Source organism: Protopterus annectens, chromosome 1.part0, assembly GCF_019279795.1.
Source record: "Protopterus annectens isolate FY-2018-M chromosome 1.part0, PAN1.0, whole genome shotgun sequence".
Taxonomy (NCBI): Eukaryota; Metazoa; Chordata; order Ceratodontiformes; family Protopteridae; genus Protopterus; species Protopterus annectens.
This window is the reverse complement of record NC_056725.1, coordinates 960,507,112-960,531,885: the sequence shown is the minus strand read 5'-3', so window position 1 is coordinate 960,531,885 and position 24,774 is coordinate 960,507,112. Positions and strand designations below refer to the sequence as shown.

Sequence of the window (24,774 nt, the reverse complement as noted above, 5' to 3'; positions counted from 1 at the left end):
CTTATTATTTGTTAATTGTAAGCCCCTTTTGATAAAAATTATCCTTAATTTTTTTTAGTCAGGCCTTCTTTCCCTCCCATCCCCCCCCTGTCCGGGTGTGTGTGTGTGTGAGGTTTTTATTGTTTGTACTTTAATTTTAATTGCTTGTTTGGGACTGTGTGTGTACTTTCTGTATCCACTATGTCCAAAGAGCAGAGGGTCTCAGGCTTTAAGAAGTGTGACTCGTGCTGTCAGAAGATGTCTCTGACAGACGGTCACACTTCTTGTTTATACTGCCTGGGACCTCTCCACCTGCAGGACTCCTGTGCAATATGTCATTCTTTTAGCCAGAGAGTCCTGCAGGAAAGGAGAAACAAATTGATTTTAAGGGGACTCCTTAAACCGGAGGGCTCCCCGGCCAAATCGGCTCCGGGAAAGCCTTCCAAGTCTAAGGCCCAGGCTTCTGTACCCAAGCCTTCGGCCTTGGCTCCGACTTTGTCGGAGTCGAGATCGGCTCCGGCTGGAGCCGATCCGACATTGACTAGATCTTCGGCACCGATGGCTATCGGTGCCGATACTTCCATGGTCACCTTGGTGTCTGTTCCGAGTTCTGGCTCCGACCACCATGTGGCTCAGGCTTCGGTGTCGGCGCCGACCGGCTCCGACACCGCTATTTCGATGCCTGCATCGGCTCCGGCTGGAGCCGATGCGTCTAGATCTTCTCTCGGAGCCGAAAAGTTATCGGCTCCGACTGGATCAGTAGCTTTGTCGGCTCCGATGGTTCCTTCGAGGAAGAGGTCCAGGTCCCCCTCTTTGGAACTGATTCTGTCGGCTCCGGCCTCACCTCTTCTTTCGGAACGGAGCCATCGGAGCCGATCATCTAGGTCGTCCAGGTTATCTGACCATGATTTAGAGAGGGTGGTAAGTAGATTATTAAAATCACAGGCACTGGCCCAGATGCTTCATAGTCCGTCTCAACAGACGACTATTAGTCCACACCCTCTTCAAGTTCCTCCTTCGACTCTACCCCAGAGTTTGGAGCTGGAGTCTACGGGGGATAGTTATTGCTATGGCTGAGGGGCAGATACCCCCCCCCCTTCTGCACCCTCGGCATCTACTCTTATCTCCTCCCCGAGACCTTCCTTGGGGGGATTCGGTGGTCGGGCTTCCCTGGTCTCCTCCGAGGGGGTAAGTGGCATCAGACCCTTGTCCGACCCCGCTCTTCCCCTTGGAGCTTCGGCCTTGGTGAGCTCGGCTCCGACATCTGCCTCGGAGCCTTCCCTTTCAGTGGGCCCGGGACTCCCAGTTTCTTCAGAACGGGTTCTCTCGGGTCTCCCTGGGAGGGGGGCCTTCGAGGTGATGAAGAGTGTACTGGCCACTGGACTCAGTCAGCAGTCTATTCCCTTAGCTCCTCCCTCTACAGTGCCTATCGATATCTCTTCCATCTCTCTTGCTCCCGGACCTAGAGATCCACCGCCTCAGGTTTCCCCATTGGGAAGAACCCCCTCTTCCGAGGATTCTCCTGATCAGTCAGGAGATCCTCCGCGCAAGAGGACTTTTAAGAGGAAACACCTGGACTCCCCTGAGTCTTCCACTTCAGATACCGACTTAGATGAGTTGGAGGGATCCCCAAGATCCCCCTCTGAGGATGTCTCCTTTTCAGACATCCTAGAACTCCTAAAACAGAGGGGTAACTGGCCCTCCATAAATCCCTCCGAGGATGAGTCGGTATACCTAGAGGCGTTTGGATCTCGACCCTCCACCTCCTGGGTGTCTCCACCTTTCGACCCCCTTATGGAAGTTATTGCTCGAAAGGCTTGGGCTGCTCCGGATTCTGTAGAGCCAGTTCCTAGGAGGCCGTCTAAATTTATTACAGCCCCTTCTGAAAAGCAATTCCTCACAAAAGGTGTCCCTGTTGATGCCATGGTGGTGGCAGCCGCCACTAAGAAGAAACTTGCAGATCCTTCCGTACCAGTCCATCCTCCTAATAAGGATTCTAGGACCATGGATAGGTATGGTAAGAGGATGTTCTCCTCAGCGACCTTTGCCATGCGTTCGCTGAACTATTTATGTCACTTCACCAGACTCCAAAGGGACATCCTCAAGGAACTAGGTGAAGTAGTGCAGGATCCTACGGCTGCAGGGGCTCAAGAAAAGATTGCTTCTCAGCTAGGAATCCTTAATTCTATAGCTAACTCCTCCATGCAACTGATCTCGTATGCAGCTGATGGAGCGAGTAGAGTCGCGGGTACAGGAGTGGCTCTTAGATGTCAATCCTGGATGCGGCTCTGTAATTTTGCAGATCCCTTTAAGGCGTCCTTCACGAATTCTCCCTTTGATGGGTCAGCATAGTTTGGCCCTCAAGTGAAGGATACATTGACCAGGTGTGAGCAGGACGGCAAGACTCTTTCTGCCGTAGGGGTCCGTTTTTCTACCCCCTCTAGACCTTACCCCAAAGGTCAGAAGGGTGGAAAAATGTGGTTCCGTAAGTCCCAGGGAGTCACACCGGACACACGTGGTCAGTTTACCCCTAGAAGCAGAGGGGGTAATAATAACAGACGCCGCTCTAGAGGCAGAGGGTCCACAAAACCAGGGAAGCAGAGAGCCTCTCTGACAAGCCCTTCCAGCATCCCTGAGATGTTGCCCAACTGTCCATCCTTGGAGGCAGTCGGGGGAAGACTATCGCTGTACCCAGAAGCCTGGCGTTCCCTCTCTCAAGACAGATGGGTACAGTCGATTATATCCGAGGGTTACAAAATTCCTTTCGAGGAAAGTCCTTTCTCTCACAAAAATTCCCTTCCAGATGTACCACCCGCTCTAAGGGAAATTGCAGAGTTAGAAGTATTAAAGCTTCTACAAAAAAGAGCCATTCAGCCAGTTACAACAGACCATTCAGAGCCCGGAATCTACTCAAGATTCTTTTGGTCCCCAAAAGGACGGGAGACTGGAGACCAATATTAGATCTCAGCAGACTCAACAAGTCTGTGAGAAAGACAAGATTTCGAATGGTCACACTTCAATCAATTTTGCCCTTCCTAGAGAAGGACAACTGGATGTGCTCAATAGATCTTCAGGACGCATACTATCACATAAAAATTCACAGACGCTCCAGAAGATTTCTCCGCTTTCGGCTGGGGTCCAGTCATTATCAATTCAGAGCTCTGCCCTTTGGTCTCACTACAGCCCCCAGAGTGTTCACCAAATGTATGGCAGTGGTCACGGCTCACCTGAGACGCCAAGGATTCCAGGTGTTTCCGTATCTCGACGACTGGCTCCTTTCAGCCACCACCAGGCATCAACTTCTTCAAGCCAGGGATTACACCCTAAATCTCTGCACTCAATTAGGAATTTCGATCAACTACGAAAAATCCTCCTTATTGCCCTGCCAGTCTATTACTTTCATAGGCGCAAACTTAAACACTGTTCGGATGTCAGCAACCCTCACAGACCAAAGAATCTCAGATATCCAAAGTCACGTGAGGATCATCCTTGCCAGCAAAAAGGTGCAAGCCAGAATGGTTCTGAAGGTGTTGGGCCTCATGGCTGCGGCTATTACCCTTCTTCCTCTGGCCTGCTTCTACATGCGTCTTCTTCAGTGGATGTTGTTCACTCAGTGGTCTTACCAACAACTTCCCATGCGTCACCAAATCCTGGTGACACAAATTTGCAAGAATCATCTATCATGGTGGATTACTTCTCCCCAGATTCACCAAGGCAGACCCTTTGTATCCCTGGCCCCGGTAGCCACAGTCACTACGGACGCCTCCCTGATCGGGTGGGGGGGTCATTATCAGGGCTGGATGATTCATGGGATGTGGCAACCATTCGAATACCACCTGCACATAAATGTCCTAGAGATGAGAGCAGTGCTTTTAATGTTGCAAGCCCTCAACGACTTTCTTCCCTTGGGAACAATTGCAGTTCACACAGACAACATGTCTGTAGTATGGTATATCAACAAACAGGGCGGAACCAAGTCCTACCCCTTGTGTCGAGAAGCTCTCAGACTTTGGCAATGGGCGATCTCCTCTCATCGGTTTCTGGTAGCAACGCATATCCCTGGGAAAACCAACATTCTAGCGGACAGATTGAGCAGATTTATTCTCATGCCTCACGAGTGGTCTCTCAAACAATCTATAGTGGAGGAGATTTTTCTAGAATGGGGCCGCCCATGTTGCGATCTTTTGCTACTCCCCAAAACAGCAAATGCCCAGACTTCTTTTCTCTCTTCCCACTGCCAGGCCATCCCCCCAGAGACGCTCTAACCCAGGATTGGCCCTGGGGACTTCTTTATGCCTTTCCTCCCTTCCCGCTGATTCCACAAGTACTCCAGAAAGCCACCATTTTGAGAGCCAAAATGATTCTCATTGCTCCCTATTGGCCTCGACAAATTTGGTTTCCGTTCCTCCATCGTCACCTTTTGGTGCAGCCGTGGCATCTGGACCCAGTGCCAGACCTTCTGATTCACCAATCGGGTCAGCTGCATTGGTCTATTCCTTCTCTCAACCTCACAGCGTGGTTGCTCCACTTCCTTCCTTAGCCAGGCTTCCTATGATCTCTAATCCTGTTAGGGATATCATAGTGGCTTCCCTTAAATCCTCTTCTAGAAGGATTTATACCAGCAAATGGAAGCGCTTCTCTTGTTGGGAAAAAGCTAAAAATATAGATCCTTTTACTGCCCCTGTTCAAGCAGTTTTGGATTTCTTAGCGGAAATCTTTCACGCGGGCTCTTCATCTTCCACGGTCAAAGTTCAGTTGGCTGCTATCTCGAACTTTCATGTTGGTTTTGCAGATTACAACATTATGTCCCACAGGCTTTGTAGAGCCTTTCTAAAAGGAATTTTTCTCCTGAAACCTCCAGTCAGGAGTCCTCCTCCTCAATGGGACCTAAATCTCGTGCTGACATCCTTAATTCTTCCTCCCTTCGAGCCAGCTGTTTCATGTTCCCTGAAATTTCTTTCATGGAAAACACTCTTCCTTGTTGCTATTACCTCGGCAAGGAGAGTGTCAGAACTTCATGCTCTCTCTGTTCGTCCCCCTTATTTGGTCTTCCACAAAGGCAGGGTATCCTTGAGAACTAATCCAACCTTTTTGCCTAAGGTGGCCTCGAAAAATAATTTGAACCAATCTATTGACCTCCCTGTATTTTTCCCTAATTACTCAAACAGATCGGAACAAAAATTACATTATCTTGATGTTCACCGCCAACTGAGATATTATTTGGACAGAACAAAACAATTCAGGAAATCTGATCAGCTCTTTCTTTCTTATGCTGATAACAAGAAAGGCCTTCCTGTCTCCAAAGTGACCTTATCTAGATGGCTTTCTTCCGTCATCTCTGAAATCTATCAGCTCAGGGGAAAACAGCTGTGCTCAAAACCTAAAGCGCATTCAACCAGAAGCTTAGCCACTTCCACAGCTTTTCAGGCTAGACTTCCATTAGACACTATTTGTGCAGCAGCCACTTGGGCCACTCCTCATACCTTTGTTTCTCATTACAAATTGGATTTGGCCTCCAGGGATAGAGCCAGTTTTGGCTCTACAGTTCTCAAGAGTCTGTTCCATTGAGCCACCCAGGATAGAGGTGCTAGGGACGCGGTCCCATCAAGCAAGAATGAAGGCGAGATTGACAACTTAGCATTGAGAAGTTATGTACCTACCATAACGTTCCATGTTAGTTGTCTTCTCTCGCCTTCTTTCTTGCGACCCTCCCTCCTGCCCCTTGGCCTGGACAGACCTTTTTTTCTCCCTATCTGGAAGAATGCTTCTTAAGACCAGCTAGTTCTGGTCTACCTTCATCCTTCAGGCTTTTTGCCTTTTCTTCCTTCTGGAAGTTTTTTGTGCTAGGTGTTATTGCCTATAGATAACAAACGAGATCTGGGTACTTACCGCTTTGCATCATGGGATATGGGGCTGCCTCGAGCTGGTAAAAGTGACTCTCGAGCTTAGCAAAGTGCCGAGTTGGAGCCAAGGATCGGCTCTGAACCCATCAAGCAAGAAAGAAGGCGAGAGAAGACAACTAACATGGAACGTTATGGTAGGTACATAACTTCTCATTCCCAGATTTGGGGTACTGTACTTTCTTGGATAGAGAGGTTGATTAGAATGCTAATGGGGTAGGCAATTGCTTCAGCTGCCGTGCTAAGAAAGAGGGGATATTATCAGGAGCATTAGTGCATGGCTTCAGTTTTAGAAGGCGTTTTTTGATAGTAGAAGTGGGTATAGGCTTTAGTGAGAATAGTGGGGAGTGGGAGGAGGGGTATTAGGCGGTGAAGAAGGTGAGGAAGTGAGAGTAGGAGAAGAGGAAGAGGGTAGAGAGTTAGTGGATGAGAATGAGGGAGTGGTAGCAGTGCAGGGCAGAGTATTGGTAGGGAAGGGTTGGGGGTGAGTTGGAGCATGTGATATTGTTAGGGAAAGAAGAGGTTAATTTAGAAATGGATTCAATGAAAAAAGAGTTAAATTGTGTGGCTAGGTCAGTATCAGGAGCATTAGGGTCTGGGGTGGGGGTGTCTGGTTTGCTGGGGTTGAGCAGGTTAGAGTTACTTTTCCAGAATTTCTGAGGATTTGTTTTGTTATTGTTTTGGAGTATGGAGAAGTAATTTTGTCGATCAGAGATGATGAGTTTTTTTACTTTATTTCGAAGTTTTTTGTATTCATTATGGTTGAGGGTGGTCCTATTTTTCTGGAAGTGTGTCCAGGCTTTATCTCTATGCCGCATTATTGCTAGTGTGTTATTGGTAAGCCATCGGTCAGTTTTAATTTTTATTCTCTTTGTCCTTAAGGGAGCATGATAGTCTAGAACTTTTAAGAATGTTGAGTTGAAGTGGGCAACTGCATTATCTAGAGGCAATGTTTTTAGACTGTCCCAGTTTATTGCTTTTAGGGAATTAGAAAAGGTTGATGGGTTAAAGTTTTTTTGATTCCGGATAGTAATAAAATTATGGGTGCGATGTAGGAGTAAGGGGAGACGATGAGTGAAAGTGGGTAAGTGGTCACTAAGAGGATCTGGAAGAGTACCACTGTCGGAGAAATAGTGGGGATGAGAGACTAGAATCCAGTCTAGAATACTGCCACTAGACAGTTTTTTTGAGAGGCGCGTTATAGAGTTGATTAGCTGCGAAAAATTGTAGAGGTTGATGTTAAGTGGGTTTGTTGGAGACTGAATGGAGGCCCATCATGTCTCCTAAGATTATTGTTTCATTGCTAATGTTGTTGGAGAGCCAGGAGAGGATGTCTTCGAGTGTATAAATATTATCCCCTGGGGGGATGTAGAGGGAAGCTGTACATATGTGCTTGTGTTTGTTGACTTGAAGTAGTAGTTAGGAGTAGTTCAGCATTGATAAATTGAGGAGTAGGTTTGTTATAAGGAGTAACAGACAAGGGGGATGAGTATAGGAGAGCTACTGCACCCCCTTTTTGTGGGACCTGTCTTTTCTATTGATAGAATAGTTTGGAGGAATTATTTCAGAATCTTTTATATGGGATTTTAACCATGTTTCTGAGATGGATAGGATGTCAGGACTGCATGGATCATACAATCCCTAATAAAACCAAGACTCTTTCCACCAAGGGCAAACGTCCAGTCTGGTGGACCCCAGCCATAAACAAACTTTACAATAAGAGGAGAAAGCTGTTACATGATAGAGCAAAATCCATAAAAGAGAAGACACCCTTGATCATTATTAGTAAAAAAATACGAGCACTCATAAAATCATCCAAGGCCAAATTTGAGAGAAAATTTGCAATAGATTCAAAAGACAATCATAAGGCCTTCTTCAGCTATGTTAGAAACCTGGGTGGAAACTCCCAGATGTGCAGAATTAGTCCAAAATGATACAAAATCACTGAACCCACAGACATTGCCAACATACTGGCAGACAGGTTCAGTGCAAACTTCACCCCTCTCCCCAAAGGAGAGATAACTATCCCAGCAGTGTAGCCTCCCAGACATCTCTAATGCGCAGGTGAAAGCTGCTCTCTCTAAAGCTAAACACACAGCATCAATGGGACGGATGGTGTCCCGGCTGTGTGCTACACAACTCAACGAGGAACTAAACCCGCATATAAGGCAGCTGTTTAATCTTAGCCTTACCACAGGATACATGCCCAAGGAGTGGCGTATGGCAACTGTGGTCCCACTCCACAAAGGCGGTACCTCTACGGACCCTGGAAATTACTGCCCCATAAGCTTAACAAGCCTGGTCTGCAAAGCTATGGAGGATCATAATGGAACTCATAAACAAAGACATAGGGGACTTGCAGACATTGGACCCGACCCAGTTTGGCTTTGTCAAGGGCAGATCATGCCTTTTGAACTTGGTCGACTTCTTCGAAACAGTCACTAAGGCTATTGATGAGGGAAAGGCAGTCCATACAGCCTACCTTGACCTTGCAAAAGCTTTCGACACAATACTCCACTCGGGTATTATAGAAACTTACCAGCTTAAATGTAAACCCATATGTCACAAGATGGGTTGCAAACTGGCTAAAGGACAGAACCCACAGGGTTAGAGTTGCTGGCGCCATGTCAGACTCCAAGCTGGTCACAAGTGGGGTCCCACAGGGCTCAGTCCTTGGCCCCTTTTGTTCGGCATCTACTTCTCAAGTACAGGCAGACATAGGAGGACTATGGCTGACAAAGTTTGCAGATGACTGCAAACTGGGCCATAGTGGAAAGTACATCGGACACAGATATCCTTCAGAGGGTCTCACGGAAACTGATAACTGGTGCCAGAGCCATGGCCTGAAGTTAAATGCCAAAAATGTATAGTCATACCCTTGGGAAAAACAAGGTAACCCCAAGCTACCATATAGGTGGCAATCCATTAAGCACAGAAGAGGTTATCAGGGACCTGGGGACCCAGGTTGACAGTGGCCTTTCTTTTGACACTCACATTGCTAAAGTGGTTAGAAAGACCTTCTACATTGCCCACCTGATCATGAAGGGATTCACATCCAGATCAAGTGAGGTCATTGTTCCTCTGTACTCTTCACTTATCAGACCAATGATCGAGTACAATGCCCCATTCGGGATGTATCTCACCCGACACCTGCAGCAATTGGAGAGTCCCAAAGGGACTCCAAAATCTGTCATATGCTGCCAGACTGAAGAAACTCCAGTTCTATTCAGTCGCATACCGCCTGCTCAGAGGTGACCTGTGCCTGACATACAAGGCCATGTCCAACCCGGAATTAATGGACATGCTCCACCTCAAAAAATCCAAATCTACCAGATCCACTAGAGCAAGCGACTTAAACCTTAGCACGGATATAAATAGGACATGCTGGAGGGATAGATTTTGTCACCCAGAGACTCCCTATGCTGTGGAATAAAATCCCAGTCCATGTGAGGCAGAGCACCTCGCTGGCTCTGTTCAAGAGAAATCTTGACCGGTGGATGGGAGATCGTAGGTTTACCCAGGGAATCATCTCTGTGTCACTGCTGGACAGAGGCACAACAAACTAATGGGCACAGTATTTTTTAACATAAGGGGTGGCGTAAGCCACAAAACTTTGGGCTAGGCTTATAAATGCCTTAGGGCAGATAGCCTAGTATAAACCTATGAACCTATGTATGAGCCAGGCGTGGAGGTTTGGGATTTTGTTGACTATACTTTGGGAGTTTAAGGAAGTAAGTAGTATGGACTTGTCTGTATTAGTTGAGATGGGTGGGCCTGGGTTAGGATGGATATCACCTGATAATAGATAGGTAACCAGATATAGAATTGGATTAGAGAGGTAATTGGACAGTATAGTGAATAGATTAGGTTCTATTATGATTATGGAATATTTACTAGTTACTATGGGGGTAGAATGTTTGTGAAAGGTTATCAGTTTATATGGGAAAAATAGAAGTTTTTTTATGGGAAATAGATGAGGAGAAATTGGGATGTGTGAGTTTGAGGGTGAAGAAGTAAGATGGTTAGTTACATGGAAGGGTTGTGAGTGGTAAGACTTAATGGGCTGGGTGAGGTAGTAAAGATAGGATAAATTAAGAAGAAGAGGTAGTAAAAGGGAGATGAGTGAGGGTTTAGATAGCATGTTGAAATGGGGCTACGTACAAGAAAGATTTATGTGTAGAGGAGCTGGTAAGTTCTTAAATAGTGGAGAGAGAGAGTGGAGAGTTGTGTAAGGATGGGTGTTGAAGTAATAATGGAAGATAATTGTCTAGGTGGGATAGTCTAGAAGAGGTGAGTGAGGGTAAATGAGGGCGGGAAATGTGAAATGGGTGTTCCCAGGTAGCAGGAGACTGATTGGTGTGGAATGGTAGTGGGTGTGGTTATGGGGTAATAACGGTAGAGGTGCTTGGGGGCGGGTGGAATTTAGGGGCAGGGTAGGGCAGCGGAGTGAGACCGCAGGGCGAATGGAGCGGGAAGAACCAAGGAGGGCAGGAGAGGATCGAGAACTTATCTGTGGAGTGATTGATTGCTTAAGGGTAAGTGGAGGGAACCTGGAATTAGTAGGTTAGAGTGGACTATAATGTTTTAGGAGAGAGAGAGAGAAAAAGAAAAGTTAAAAGCATAGAGATATAGTACAAGAAGCAAGTGAATTGAAGTCAAAGGTAGTGGGGAGAGGATGCCACCTAGTGGACAAATTCTGAAGTGCACCTAGGCCACCAGGGCAGTCCCTCGACTAGATTGGACTGAAGAGAGAAAGGAGCAAGAGTGGAACAGGGAATTAGATGAGGGGGAAGAAGAGAGATGCAAAAATAAGAAAGGTTTAGGCTGCTGGCTTTCCTGGCAGGGAGAGTACTTAAACACCTAGCAGGACATAAAACTATAGTAGTTCAAGGCTTAACAGCAAATTCACATACTTCCTTGGAGTCTTCTGTGAAAGCTTGGTTCAATTTTCCAAGAGGGGATGAGGCAGCAGAGTTTGTTATAGTTGGCTGGGCAATTGGCTGAGCTTTGTGGTAAAATTAGGATTAGGTCTAGGTATCCACCCGGGCGTAGTCACAGGGGATAATTCAGGGCAAAAAGCTGGAGAACAGGAAAGAAAGTTGAGAGAGAAATAGCACTTTAGTAGTATAAAAACACATGATCTCATAGTAGCAATAAGCAAAAACAACACATTTCACAGGAGCAGTAAGTTAAAATAAATCCCTTTGGCTAATGGTGTGTTTCAATAGAAGACAAATGTTGAGAGTTTACAGAATCAGATTTAAGCTTCTACTCATTTATCTTGAGATGCATTAGCAAATAAGAAGGTATTGTACACAATTACAAGAAGGTATTATACACAATTAACACTACTAGTGAAGGCAATTGTTAGACCTTGGACACTAATAGGGATCTGCAGAGTGATCCAGAGTAGGCATCATTAACTCTATGGTTGTGGCCTTTAGTTGAGATTATTACAGAGCAGAAAACACTCATTAAACAAGGGATTTAATAATACACACACTGGAATATCATTCCTTAGATGGTCCACTACACTAACGCTGGTACAAAACCTCTTGCAGGTAAGGTTAAGGTCTATAAGGAGCTGTAGTGGTCACAGGAGCGACTAACAAATAGCATGTAGTAAGCATTCAAAAATTGCTTATTTGTATAAAATAGGCAGACAAATTAGGCTAGGTAGTATTTGCAATACAATGTGTTAGATAAACAGCCTTTAAATGGGACTATGAGAGAATGGGGCACTTCTTTCTAGTCCACGTGTGTAAGTTGGCGTTGTAGAGCACATTAAAATATTCTTAAAGCGTCAAACACAATCCGTTTTACAATTAGGTACTGTTAACTGTGCAAGGCATTGTCGCAATTATTTAAACCGTTCAAAAGCTTTTAAAACACTCTGGCAATGTCGTGATAGTTCCTAGAAACACTCTGCTATAAAATTGCACAACTAAGAAGGCAGGGCACTGTCGCAAGACAGACAGCGTCTAGCTAAGCTCATTTAGTGAGTATTACGTTACTTTGTAGTACGCATGTGGACGTTGGCGTTTTGCAAAGAACATATTACCAACATATACTCCCTGGCATTTTCCAATTACATAAACCTGCACACTTCTTGAGTCAACGATACTAGCTTAATGATAAAACAATAACCCGGCGCACCAGTTTCTTTAGTCAGTGCGTTAATGTGGGCACATTCCAGATACCACCCTTATACAGTAATGCAAATAACAGATAACAGGTAGTGACGTATCAGTGACCAACACATAACTAATATGTAAGACAGTATTCACAGTATAAGCAAAACTAGCATGTCGGTGACCAGCTACTTGTTTTTTTTTTTTTGTCACAATGTGCTCATTTACTTCTTTCTTGTATGGAACTGTTGCCAGCAAAGCTACATCCATGCCATCCTCTTGTTGGTCTGTGCCTTGATTGCACCAGCATCATGTTTATTTTGTAATTATTTTGTTTTCCTTTACAGTTCTGTTATTTTTTTTCTTTGCTGTACAACACACTCTGGTATTTAAATGTTTATGTAGTTACACAGTGATATGCATATATGTAGATTTAAACCAGAATTGTACCACACTGTCAGAGGTGATAAGTTGAATAAATGGTGACTACGTTAACTGAGACTACATGTAAACCACAGACACATCTGACCTGTGAAGACTGACTTGGGTTGCAGTAGCATTACTGCTTATGTTAGATCAAGTATAGCAGATCCATGGATACCATTTGTCAGAGCTCTAATAACATTATCTTTTCCCATAGACTATCCGTGGCAGTTTGCCTTTAATGTGAAGTTTTACCCTCCTGATCCTTCACAGTTAACTGAAGATATTACAAGGTATGTGGAGTCTTGTTTATTTCAACAGTTTCACACTGGCAGTTTACACATACAACTTAACAAAATTCTACTCATTGCACTGAAGTCCTGATAACGTTTATGGTTCTGTGTGTATTTGTTTGCTTTTACCACGTTTATATAATTTAATGTTTGTTTTTTTTCTAAGTTCTTCCTTTTCTAAATTCTCATCATGCGATCAGCATGGTGGCTTCACAGTCTCCAACATTTGTATCTTACCTGACACACACTATACTTTTTGGTTTCAAGTCTCTCTCACTGTTCCCAGACTATTTTTGATGTTCATCATGTTGACCACTGCACAAGTACCCTGCCTGGAATAGTTTTGTTGTAGTGAGTGCAGCAAAAGATAATAGCCGTAGAGAACTATTTGGAAATAGTCTGTTTGGAGACAGGTTATCCTTTCTTCTTACCTTAACAAGAAATGAACATTTGATCTGAAGATCTGAAAGATTTGGATCTGATGTTGCCCTTTTTATTCATCCTCACTAATGGGTCTCGAATCTGAGTTGGCCGCATTTCCAAGACTTTTGGATCCTTGTCTCGATCTCTTCCTTCTTCCCACAGTACATCACGCCATCCCTAACTCCTCAGATCTCATTTTCTGCCGTCATGGTGAGACCGAGAAATCCAAATCTCGAGCAGTGTGGATTTTTATTTATTCTTATTTCTCAAAATTTTCATTCTTAACTAGTTGTTTTGCTTAATCAGTTCTTTTTTTCCTCCCTCGGCATTGAAATGTGTGTGTGTATTATTCATACTTTTGCACTTTTGCAGCCAGACACTTATATACTCCTTTTCTTACAGTTGCTCTCTCCATTGCACCGTTGGTGGTTTTGCTAGTTTCAGTTTCTTGTCCTTCAGGAACCTCAACTGTTTCAGGCCTTCTGCTTTGTGAATGTTGTGTTTTTTAAGTTTTTGTAGCGTTTGTCAGGGTCCAGATGTGTCCTGGGTTGTTTTTAAGTGTTGCAATGAAGTACAGGGCAGCACTGGAGAGCTGTGTACTGGTTCAGGTGCGTGGAGATTAAAAACTATGGCTAGTTGTTTTTAGCTTGTCCAAATTTTTTTTTACTTTTCTGTTTGGTGCTGTGGACATATCACAGACTGCTGGCATTTGTGTGGTCCTTCATTGTCTAAAGGTGTTTAACTGATCAAGGACATACTCTCAACTGTTTAGCCTTTCTCATGCAAATTGTTCAGTACTGTAGTCAGAAAATAACGGCAGACGAGTTTCAGACCATGTCCTTTAGAAAAATTCATGCTGTTGCAAAACCTGTCATTCTGTTAACTTTCTAAGTTTGTAAGAGTAATTTTTTTTAAAGAATTCATCAGTTTCTTTGATCTAAGAGATTGAGAGGTATGATCGTGGAATGGTCTGCAAGTATGTTACTATTGCAAAAGAGGACAGTGTTAATGAGTTGCTTCATCTAATGAATGTACAGAGTTCAGATCCTTCACCTGTACACTTTAAATCTTTTTGCTGATTTCTTTCGGTGCTCAACCTCCCCATTTAGAAAGAAAATGTACAGTAATATTTTGAGGATGTTGGATCCAGCCCCTTAGATCTGATGTTGCTAGGGCCTCTGTCAGCTCCCCAGTGCTTCTTGGATATGAAGGGTTTGGTCCCCTAGTATTGCCACTTGCCTGCCTATCTTCACAGGATCCTGGGTCTTCGGATCCAACTGTCTGTGACTGTTGCAGTGGGACAACCTCCTTGGATCTGATGTATGTGCGGACTCCTTTGGATCTTGTTTTGTCCTGCCATTGGATCTGATAGTTCTGATCATTTTCTCTTCCTATTCCTTGGATCCTGAAACTCTGATCTGATGGATGCTGGGTGTCAAAAGAGAACTCTGCATTTCTTGGACCTGACTCCTTTGAAACACGGGGCTGGTGAATCCATGGATTGGATGTCTGTATGGACTCCTCGGTATCCTGGTTTGTCTTGCCATTGGATCCGATAGATCCAATCAGATGTTCATCGTGTTACACTGCTGCAGTCATTACACTTGGGTTATCCTGCCGTCAGGTGGTTCCCCAGTCGGCCTGAGTTCCAAAGTCTTGGTCCGGCGTCTGTTGCTGTCGCCTCCTCCCTGAAGTCAGTGCGAAAGGGGTATATAAGATGCAGCCGACGCCATTTTCTTCAGTCTTTTCTTGCCGCGCAGTGCCCGAAGCAAAAGCAGTTCGCAAGTGTCGGTCAGCCTACTCCTGAGATTTTCATTCCGAATCCAGAACCAAAGTCTTCTACAAAGCTAAGTACCCCGTTGGGGAAACTTCTTCTTGCCTCAGACCGATGTCAGTAAAAGTTAATAACTGTATTTCTTGTGGGAAGCAAATACCTCATAAGGATTTACATTCTTATTGTATCCCATGCCTATGCCCAGACCACGACGTCACTGGTTGTCGGTTTTGTGCTAGGTTTAACAAGTGCACTATTAAACGGTTTGATTTTGCCCGACATTATTTTGGCAGAAAATTCAATTACACCATGCCATCAGAACTTCCAATGACCGGCATACATAATTGCACGCTTTTCGCTTGCACCAGTTGTGACAATCCAGTGCTTATGCTGCTGTGGACCCAAGGCTGAGGCTATGGTTGACCTATGCTATTGGCTCTCTTCCTAGCTCACAGGCGGCTTACTCTGACCTTCAGTCTCACTGATGGCTGGACGCCAGTTCTGAGTGTGGTGGGTCAGGCAATCAGTGTGTCTGGGCATTGTCTTTGGCCTTATGTCATGTGATGTGTTGACACTCTGAAGTGCTGTGTATGTGGTTGCAGGTGTTGTGTTGTGGGTGTGGTGGTTGTGTGGTGTGAGGTGGTGTTTTCTGCTGTGGTGCATTTTTTGTGTCTTTTTGAGCATATGATTTTTGTGTGGATGTGTTGATTGATGTATTGATGGCACTATGTGAGGTGTGTGGTAACTCTGGTGTGGTAACATATCCTATGACTGGTTTAAGTGTTCCCATCTTGAGATGAGAGCAGCCAGCTCTGGTCCTTTTGGTGCTGCATCCATTTGCATTTCTGTGCTTTTTTGTGGGTTGTGGAGTGTTACATGAGGAGGCATCAAATGTTGCATTGCCGATATAGTTCACCACCAGCTGAGCAGGATTCCACTAGCAACCACTTTCCCTCTACATTGATACTAGACTGTATAAAAACTTTAAAAGAGAACTAGGAAACGGAGGACCCGGGATGGGGTGCTATGGGGTGGGGTGCTTGGGATAAGAGTTTAAGTGTGTAAGATCAACTGTGTAGGTAGTGTAGGGAGAACAAGTAGAGAAGACAGTAGATATGTCCTAAAGAGAGAGATGATCTTTAGAGATATTTAAGAAAGTGCTAGTAACAGGATTAAAGCGGGTAAGATTGAAAAGAATGACACCTGCAGTGCACTAGAGTAGTTAGATAGTAAAGTAGTAGTAACTTGAGTGTGGGTAAAAAGTTTTACCTGCTTAAAGAGTTAAGGTTTTAGTGGAGCAAGACTATTTGAAAACAGCAAGGTGACTTTATTTTGTATTTACTTTTTGTATTTTGGTATATGAAATACTGTTAAATTTAAATAATTGAAGGGGTGGGAAAAGTGTGGGATTGGTTTTGTGATTACCACATAAGCCAGTGAAAGTAGAGAAAAGAGATAGATATAATAGGTCATTATAATAAGAGGCGGGGGCGGAGAGAGATAGTGGTATTTAACAAGACAACTTAAATGGGTCTTGTTAAAAAGCGCAAAGACAAGGATAGGCATCCTAGGCTTAAAACTGATGACGAAGCCTCTTCTAGGGCAGTCACTGGTTCTCCGGTTTTCAGCGAGGCGCCTTCGCAGCCCCTGACGACTGCTTCTTTAGAACCACAGGCCGCCTCTGACTCCCACGTGGAGATAGCTGGGCCTTCGGACACAGAAGACTTTCAGCCTACCGAAACTAACCCTACAGCGGGATCCGGAGTAGCTGAACAACCCGTAGCTTCAGATGGTGTTTTCAGACCTACTCAGTTAAGCATTAAATCTTCTGCTAAGTCTAAACCTCCTTTAAAAACAAAGAAACAAATACAGCATTCTCCAGGGCAGGCCTCCATGCCTAAGAAACAAATGCTCAAAATGGCCGAAGACCTAATCACTCTGATCAGGGGGTCCTATCCCCCTCCTGATAAAAGGCCTAGACAGGATGCAGACTATGACTCATCCGACCAGGTATCCATTTCTTCAGATTCATCTTCAGACACAGGATACTCATTACCCCCTTATGAGGATTCTGATGCTGTGAGGAATCAATACCTTCAACCTCTCCACCTGAGGACTACTCCTTTGGGGAAACCTTACATACCATGAGGGAGCATTTCCATTGGGAAGGCCAGGATTACTCAGAATCCAAGAAAAGGCTCAGAGACTTCCTTTTATTACCGCAGCACAGACTCCTTGCTATTCCGCCAGTGTTAGATATTGTGGATGATGTGTATACTGAATCCAGCTTAAATCCTGATTCTTTACATACAGCCCCAGTTAAGCCTGACAGATACTACAGAGTCCCCTGACTTTCACAAATTTCTTTATAAAAGCCCTGTTGCTGACCCTGAAACTATTGCTCAGGGCCCCAAAGGGGTAAAGGCCTTTTCAGCAAAGAATCCAGTCCCCTCTGACAGAGATTCCAGAGCATTAGACAGATGGGGGAAGAAAGTATATACATCTGCAACTTTAGCAATGAGGGCCTAAAATTGCCAGTTTCACATGCAAAAATATCAGCAATTTTTGATGTCTCAGTTGAAACAAAAAATGCTTCCAGAATCAGATCCTCCTAATTTTAAGGAAATGCAGGATTTATTGCATGCAGCTGAAAAAGTGGGAAAACATACTTTGCAATGTGGTTTTGTTTCTTTAGAGGCCTCCTGTAGAGCAGCAGTTACAGGTTCTGCCATTAGAAGACATGCTTGGTTAAAAGAACATACGTTACCCGATCATGTTAAAGCAAAACTATTGGATGCACCTTTGCAGCAGGATGTGTTATTTGGAGTTAAGGCAGAAGAGGTATTAAAGAAAATGGAGGATAAGGCAAAATATATGCAAACGGTGAAGGATTTCTTACAGGTTCAGCCTCCTCGATTTAGCAGAAATTGGCCAACAAAGAATTGGTCCTTTCCAGTTACAGACAGACCTCAGAGGGGCAGATACAGATGTCCAAGAGGTAGAGGTCAACCACAAGGTCCTTACAGGCCTTGACAATGGGGTGCATCAGGCCAGAAAGAAGGGGAAGAAAAGCCCCAACCATATAAAAAAACAGCCCCAATGACTTCCCACTACAGCTGCCAAACAGTTCTCTCTTGGCAGCCCCCTTGGGAGGAAAACTGGCACTTTTCTATCACAATTGGCATATGATCACCAAAGACAAATGGGTTCTCAACATTGTATCTCAAGGTTACAGGTTCCACTTTCACACTCTGCCAAGGTTAAAAGGAATGCCAAATCTGCCACCAAATCAATGGGCAGAGGCTTAAAAACAAATTACAGCACTCATGGACATGAGAGCTATTCAAAAGGTACCACCACAGGAGCAAGGACAAGGATTTTACTCAAAACTCTTTCTGGTTCCCAGAAAGGACAAAGCCTGGAGGACCATTCTGGATCTTTCTTCTCTAAACACTTACCTGGATGTTCCGAAATTCAAAATGTTGACACTACAGCAGCTTCTTCCCATGCTGGGCAAGAAAGCTTGGCTTGTAACCTTGGACCTCAAGGAAGCATACCTGCATGTCCCTATCAGACAAAACTGCAGAAGATAACTTAGATTCATAGCTGGTTCAATGCACTACCAATTATCTGCACTGCCCTATAGCTTATCTACTGCGCCAAGAGTCTTCACAAAGTGCCTGGCACCAGTAATTGCATTTTGCAGACAGAAAGGAATTCAAATTTATCTGTACCTGGACGACTGCCTGATTCAAGCAGAGAGCAAGGACATACTTCTAAAGCATCTGGCGTTTGTAAAAAAGTTATTAAGTTGCCTAGGGTACACAGTAAACGAAAAGAAATCAAAACTAGTGCCCTCACAAGTGATAATATTCCTGGGTGCCAGCTTGAATACAACGGCCCAGATGGCTTATCTCACTCCAGACAAGCAAGAACAACTGACTCAATATTTTCAATTGATGGCAACAAGAATCCAACTCCCTGCAAGAAAAATTCTGCAGGCCTTGGGTTACATGGCATCTTGCGTACTACTAATTCCATATGCCAGACTGCATATGAGGAATCTACAGTGGTACCTAAAGAGTGTCTGGTCTCAACACTGTCAAAGTTTGGAAACAGTTATACCACTAATTCCTTGCCTTCAACAGGAGTTTCGATGGTGGGCTCAAGTTTGTCACCTCAACAAGGGACAGCCTTTCACTCAACCCACAGCCAGGCAAACACTGACAACAGATGCATCGGATTACGCCTTGGGAGCACACATGGCAGGAAAATGTATTCAGGGCAAGTGGGCCGCAGAACAAAGGCATCTTCACATCAATCAAAAAGAGATGCTAGCTGTACAAAATGCCCTTATAGCTTTCAAGGACCTTCTGCATCCAGGGCAACTACTACTAAAGACAGACAACACCACAGTTATGTGGTACATAAACAAGCAAGGGGGCACTCACTCTTATCCCCTCTGCAGACAAGCCATGACCTTGTGGAACGCAGCTCTAACCTATCAAGTTCATCTGCAAGCACAATTCCTGCCAGGAGAGAAAACACACTGGCAGACGACTTAAGCAGAAACATCATGGATCCCCACGAATGGGAATTGAATCCACAAATATTCAGAATGATAACACAAAAATGGTGGAGCCCAGACATTGTTTGCATCCCCAATGAACTGCCAGCTACAGAAATTCTGCACAAGGACTTACCATCCACAAGCATGGAAAGTGGATGCCCTCTCATTCAGCTGGAAAAACCTACAAGTATATGCTTTCCCACCACTACCTCTCCTTCCAAAGGTACTCATAAAAGCCAGGCAAGTAGAGCCAAAGATGATCCTGATTGCCCCAGACTGGCCACGCCAGCACTGGTACCCAATCTTAAAGCACTTGGCAGAAGGACCACCCTGGATTTTGCCTCAAATCCCGCATCTTCTGACTCAGCACAACAATCAGATATTTCACAGCCAGCTAAAGACTTTAAACCTGGCTGCATGGAAGATTCCTTAGTCAAGCAAGCAATGCCTCTCTCCAAAGCTGTTAAGGATGTCATTCTGGAGGCCAGAAGGCCTAGTACCAGGAAAGCCTATTCGGACAAATGGAAGAGATTCTGTGCCTGGAACCAAGCTCATAGCCTTGACCCTCTTGTCCCAAATATTCCTCAGATACTACAATATTTAACTGAGATGCTGGGCAAAGGCCTCTCCTTTTCATCCATCAAGATCCACACCTCTGCCATCTCTGCTCATTACAACACGGATCTACCAATTTTCTCTAATCCCTTGCTAAAACAGTACCTCAGAGGGGCTAAAACATAAGACTGCCCCATAGAGCACCTACTCCAACTTGGGACCTCAACTTCGTGTTGGAAAAAATTAACTTTACCTCCTTTTGAGCCAGCTAACACAGCAGATTTAAAATATATCTCTTGGAAAACTGCTCTGCTCCTGGCAATAACATCAGCACGAAGAGTTTCAGAATTACAGGCACTAATGGCAGTGGAACCTTTCATCATTTTCCACCAAGACAGGGTGTCTTTAAGAACTAACCCTACTTTTATGCCACAGGTGGTATCAAGTGTGGCTCTAAACCAAACTATTCACTTGCCAACTTTTTTATCCAAATCCACAGAACAAAGGGGAGAGACTACTGCATTCTTTGGACATACACAGGTAGTTACGCTTTTACTTGGACAAAACCATAGCTTTCAGAAAAACTGAGCAATTATTGGTAGCATGTGCTGCAGGAGCACAGGGAAAAGCCATTTCAAAACAGACTATTTCAAAATGGATAGGTCACTGTATACATTTCTGCTATACACACTATGGGAAACCTGTACCTAACAGCATTAGATCTCACTCCACCAGGGCAACAGCCACTTCAACTGCCTACCTCAGAGGAGTACCTACCAAGGACATTTTAGAAGCAGCAACATGGAGTTCTGTTCATACCTTCACCAAGCATTACCATCTGTCTCTATATTCTAAATCCAGAGCTGGCTTTGCCACTGCAGTGCTGCAGGGCCTTATAGCCACCCCTAATGCCTTATAGAACCAGCCACCCTACCTCAGCTTTGGGATTCTACCCAAATGTAATGACTGCAGCAGTGTCACACGATGAACATAGTACAGTTTTGTACCTACCATAAATGTAGATGCTCGCGTGTATACACTGCTGCAGTCCAGGTTACCCTCCCTCCTTCCCCTCTTACTTGCTGGTGCGTACCTGTGTCTTCCACCCTTTACTACCTATGGGAAATATTTGCTGGTAACTGAAGGTTGTTGATTGCTTTTCTTACGTATGTTTTATTAGCAATTTGAATTGCCTACCTTTTGGGGGCACCTGATATCTGGGGCAAGAAAAACTGAAGAAAATGGCATTGGCTGCATCTTATATACCCCTTTCGCACTGACGTCAGGGAGGAGGCGACAGCAACCGACGCCGGACCAAGACTTTGGAACTCAGGCCGACTGGGGAACTGCCTGATGGCAGGATAACCCAAGTGTAATGACTGCAGCAGTGTATACACTCGAACATCTACATTTATGGTAGGTGCAAAACTGTACTTTTCTATTCCTATTTCTCAGATCCTACAACTAAGATCCAATGGATGCTAGGTGTCAACAGAGACGTGTGCTTTTCTTGGATCTGTCTCCTTCAGATCTGGTGCTGCTGGTCTGGCGTGGTTTTCTTCTGAGCCAAAGTGCTCCTCGGGTCCAACAGCTTCATTGTTTATTTTTGCATTGCCCCTCAGTTACATACCTCTCAACTGTACAGATTTTTGCAGAATTTTCAAATTTTTGCCTCGTTTCTTTCGTCTATTTCTCAGAAAATTTGTGATTTTCTGGCAAATCACTGGGATGATCTGAAGATTTAAATCACTAAATGATATAAGTTTGAGTTTCAGACTAATTCTAAGTTTATAAGAGCAGTATTTAAAATCTGTCCCTTTTTTGGCAGGGCCTTTGTTTTCCCCCATTCCGTCAGGCTTTGTCCAGTTTTTTGCACTAAGGGGTTGAGAGTTATGCTCAGCTGTCCAGATCTTTGCAGAGTATCCAGATTTTTTACTTTGTGCTCTTTGCTCTGCTCCTCATAACATATGTGAGAAGACGTAGGATATGTGTTCTGCCTCCAGACTTCATGTCCTTCACAGGAATACAGACGAGGACAATCATGTTATTCTAACAGCCTTTTAGACTTATGGAACCATCTTTTGGAGATGCTTTCATGTCTTCGGCCCTTTGTTCCCCTGTTCTTTCAGGCTTTCTCCAGAGAGGTGTGCCCCTTGTCCTGCATGCAGAGCTTGTCCCTTCCATTTTATGGTGGACGCATGGAGATGTTCGCTGAGTTTGCATTGTCTACCTCAATGTTTAGTTGTTTGCTTGGAATCTTGCTTCGGAGACTGGATCTCTGTTTCCTGTGTGTGTTTGTTCTAGTTCCCTTTTTGAATTATGGGGGAAATAACTTGTCTTGCGCTGGTTTGGCCATTGTCCCTGTTGTTTTTATCCTGCCTCCCTTCCTGTAGGATGTTCCTTTTCCAAGGGAAATTTTCCCCCGGGGTACATACGTTGGGAGCTGGTGTTCTGACTTCCCCATGTGGTCTGTCATGAGAGGATTCCCCTCATTTCCCATTTGAGCCCCCCCTTTTTTGGCTTCAGGGAGGTTACTAATCCACTAAGCAGGAGCTGGTGTCTCAAAGTCCCTATTCATCTTACTCACGGTAATCCGTAATCTATGGATAAATTTAAATAGTGCAAATTCACATCAGGTACTTTCATGCTGTGATAGTCTCCCAGCATCACACTTCTCTAGATCTAAGAGGGCTGTGAGATGGAACATCCATACTTCCCAAACTAAGAGAGCTTTGCACCCTACCACCCCTTACAAAACTGTTATCAGTTGTCTCTGCACAACATTATCTTACTTCAAGAAACTCCTTAAGACGTCATTGTTTAATACCCCCCTTTGATGACTCCTTTTTTGGTCAGGACATCAGTGACAGATGCACTTTCCTGAAGCTTACAAACAAAACAGTGACACTCTGAGTACTGCCAGAATCAAACCATCTTCTCTACTTGACAGTCATTTTCAGGAAACACTAAGGCATCAAGAAAATGTAGCTAAACACTCTTTCAGGTTTTTCAAATTTGTACGAGAACACTTCTGAGGGCAGGGGGCACTTCCTCAGCTACAGGTACATAGAGGCAGACTGGCTCCACAGAACCAGGTTCTAAATACTTGTTCCTCTATAGGCCTGATCAGTGTTCTGAAGCATTGCTCGACTGTCCACCTTTCGAGACCTTTGGGGGTCATGTTATCTTCCATTTGGACTCCTGGACTATATTACAAACTATGTCTAGGGGCCCCGAATATCAGAGGTCTGTAAATCCCCCCCCCCCCACCGATGTTTATCCAATCAGAAAGAGTATGCAGTTCAATAGACTATAAAGAAAAGAGAAAAAAAGACGGGGGTCCTGAGACTAACACTAAATCTAACTAATGTCGATCACAATGTCAGGAGTCAATGTTTTGCATGCTTTACAGTTCAGTCCATGCTGCTTTGTATATGTAAGGTCGATTGAATGTTTGCTATATGTCTCCAGGATGCAGATCACCACATCAAAAATAGATGGGCATTCTGGAAGTCATCTGCCTTTTTGACATGGAGCCCAGGACAAACCTGCCCTTTTTCTTACAACAGTCCTAAGGTGTTATCTAATGCTGGATGATTGTGGCAGCTCTTATGAGACTAGAATAATTGCAGCTATTTTTCATATACAAATATCTGGATTCTTTTGCCCTAACCAGACATCAACTTTTGCAAGCCAAGGGTTTCTGGTTTGTACACCTCTGGACATTATGGAAGATGCAGCCAAAAAAAAAAATCTATATATTGTTAGACTGTCAGAGGACATGCTTTTCAGGCACACTGTTCTCTTCCTACTCTATTAGCTGCAGTTATTTTGGATGCTTCCCAACAACGGTGGGAGTGCATATGAAGTGAAGGATGGTCCAACTACATGGTCCCCTTTCAGAGACCATTCGCTTGTCATTATCCCAGACGCGAGAGCCGTGCTTTTAATGTATTAGACTTCCAAGAACCAACTCCACCTCCCAAGGACTACTGTAGTACACATACTTCGATAGGATCCCTAGGGATGCTCTGGCTCAAGATTGGTCTCCAGTCTTGTATACCATTTATCCCTGCATTTTTGCAGAAAAACAGCAGGCTGAAGACCTTTGTTATCCCCATTGCCCCCTTCTGGCCTCCTCAGCGTCAGGTATGGTCTCTCTCTCTCTCTTTTCTCATTTGAAATCCTCTACAGGGAATTCTGGAGCCCATTCTGGATTTCCTTTCTCACCCATCAGAGATCAAGTATCTCTATCTCCATACCCTCTAGCTAACTGCATGGTTTCTTCAATTCTAATGCTGTTACGATGGTCTGGCCTTGTTACACTGTTTGTGACAATTTTCAGCTTCCCAGAAGAATCCTCCTATGAAGTCTATAGAAGCAAATGGAAAAGATATCCATATGGACTTCCAATAAGAACATTGGTCCTTTTTCAGTTCCTTTTTCTGCCGTGTTTCCTTTTCTTGACAACTACATAGATTTTTCACTTTGGGAACAAATTCCTTCCTGTGATGTTTTTCTTGAAAGGAATCTTTCTGCTTGGAACTCTAGTGAAAGACCTTTCTTCTCCTTCAGCTCTCATGGTTATATTTCATGGACTCACGCAGAAACCATAGAAGTGGTATGTAATTCTGTTATGAATTTCTTCCATGGAAAACATTCTTTTGGTGACAGAAACATCGGCATAATGTATTTCGGAGTTTCAGATCTTGTTTACCAAGCCTCC

General features: G+C 44.4%; 1 protein-coding gene across 21 annotated transcripts in view; it reads left to right on the top strand.

Annotated features, from left to right (window-relative positions):
• EPB41L2 (erythrocyte membrane protein band 4.1 like 2) overlaps positions 1-24,774 on the top strand; it is a 2,741,769-nt gene that overhangs the window by 1,737,868 nt on the left and 979,127 nt on the right. For all 21 annotated transcript variants that reach the window (XM_044064528.1, XM_044064527.1, XM_044064516.1 and 18 more), the window contains one exon: positions 12,651-12,726. In XM_044064528.1, coding sequence (XP_043920463.1) covers positions 12,651-12,726 — 76 coding nt within the window. The remainder of the gene's footprint in view (positions 1-12,650; positions 12,727-24,774) is intronic.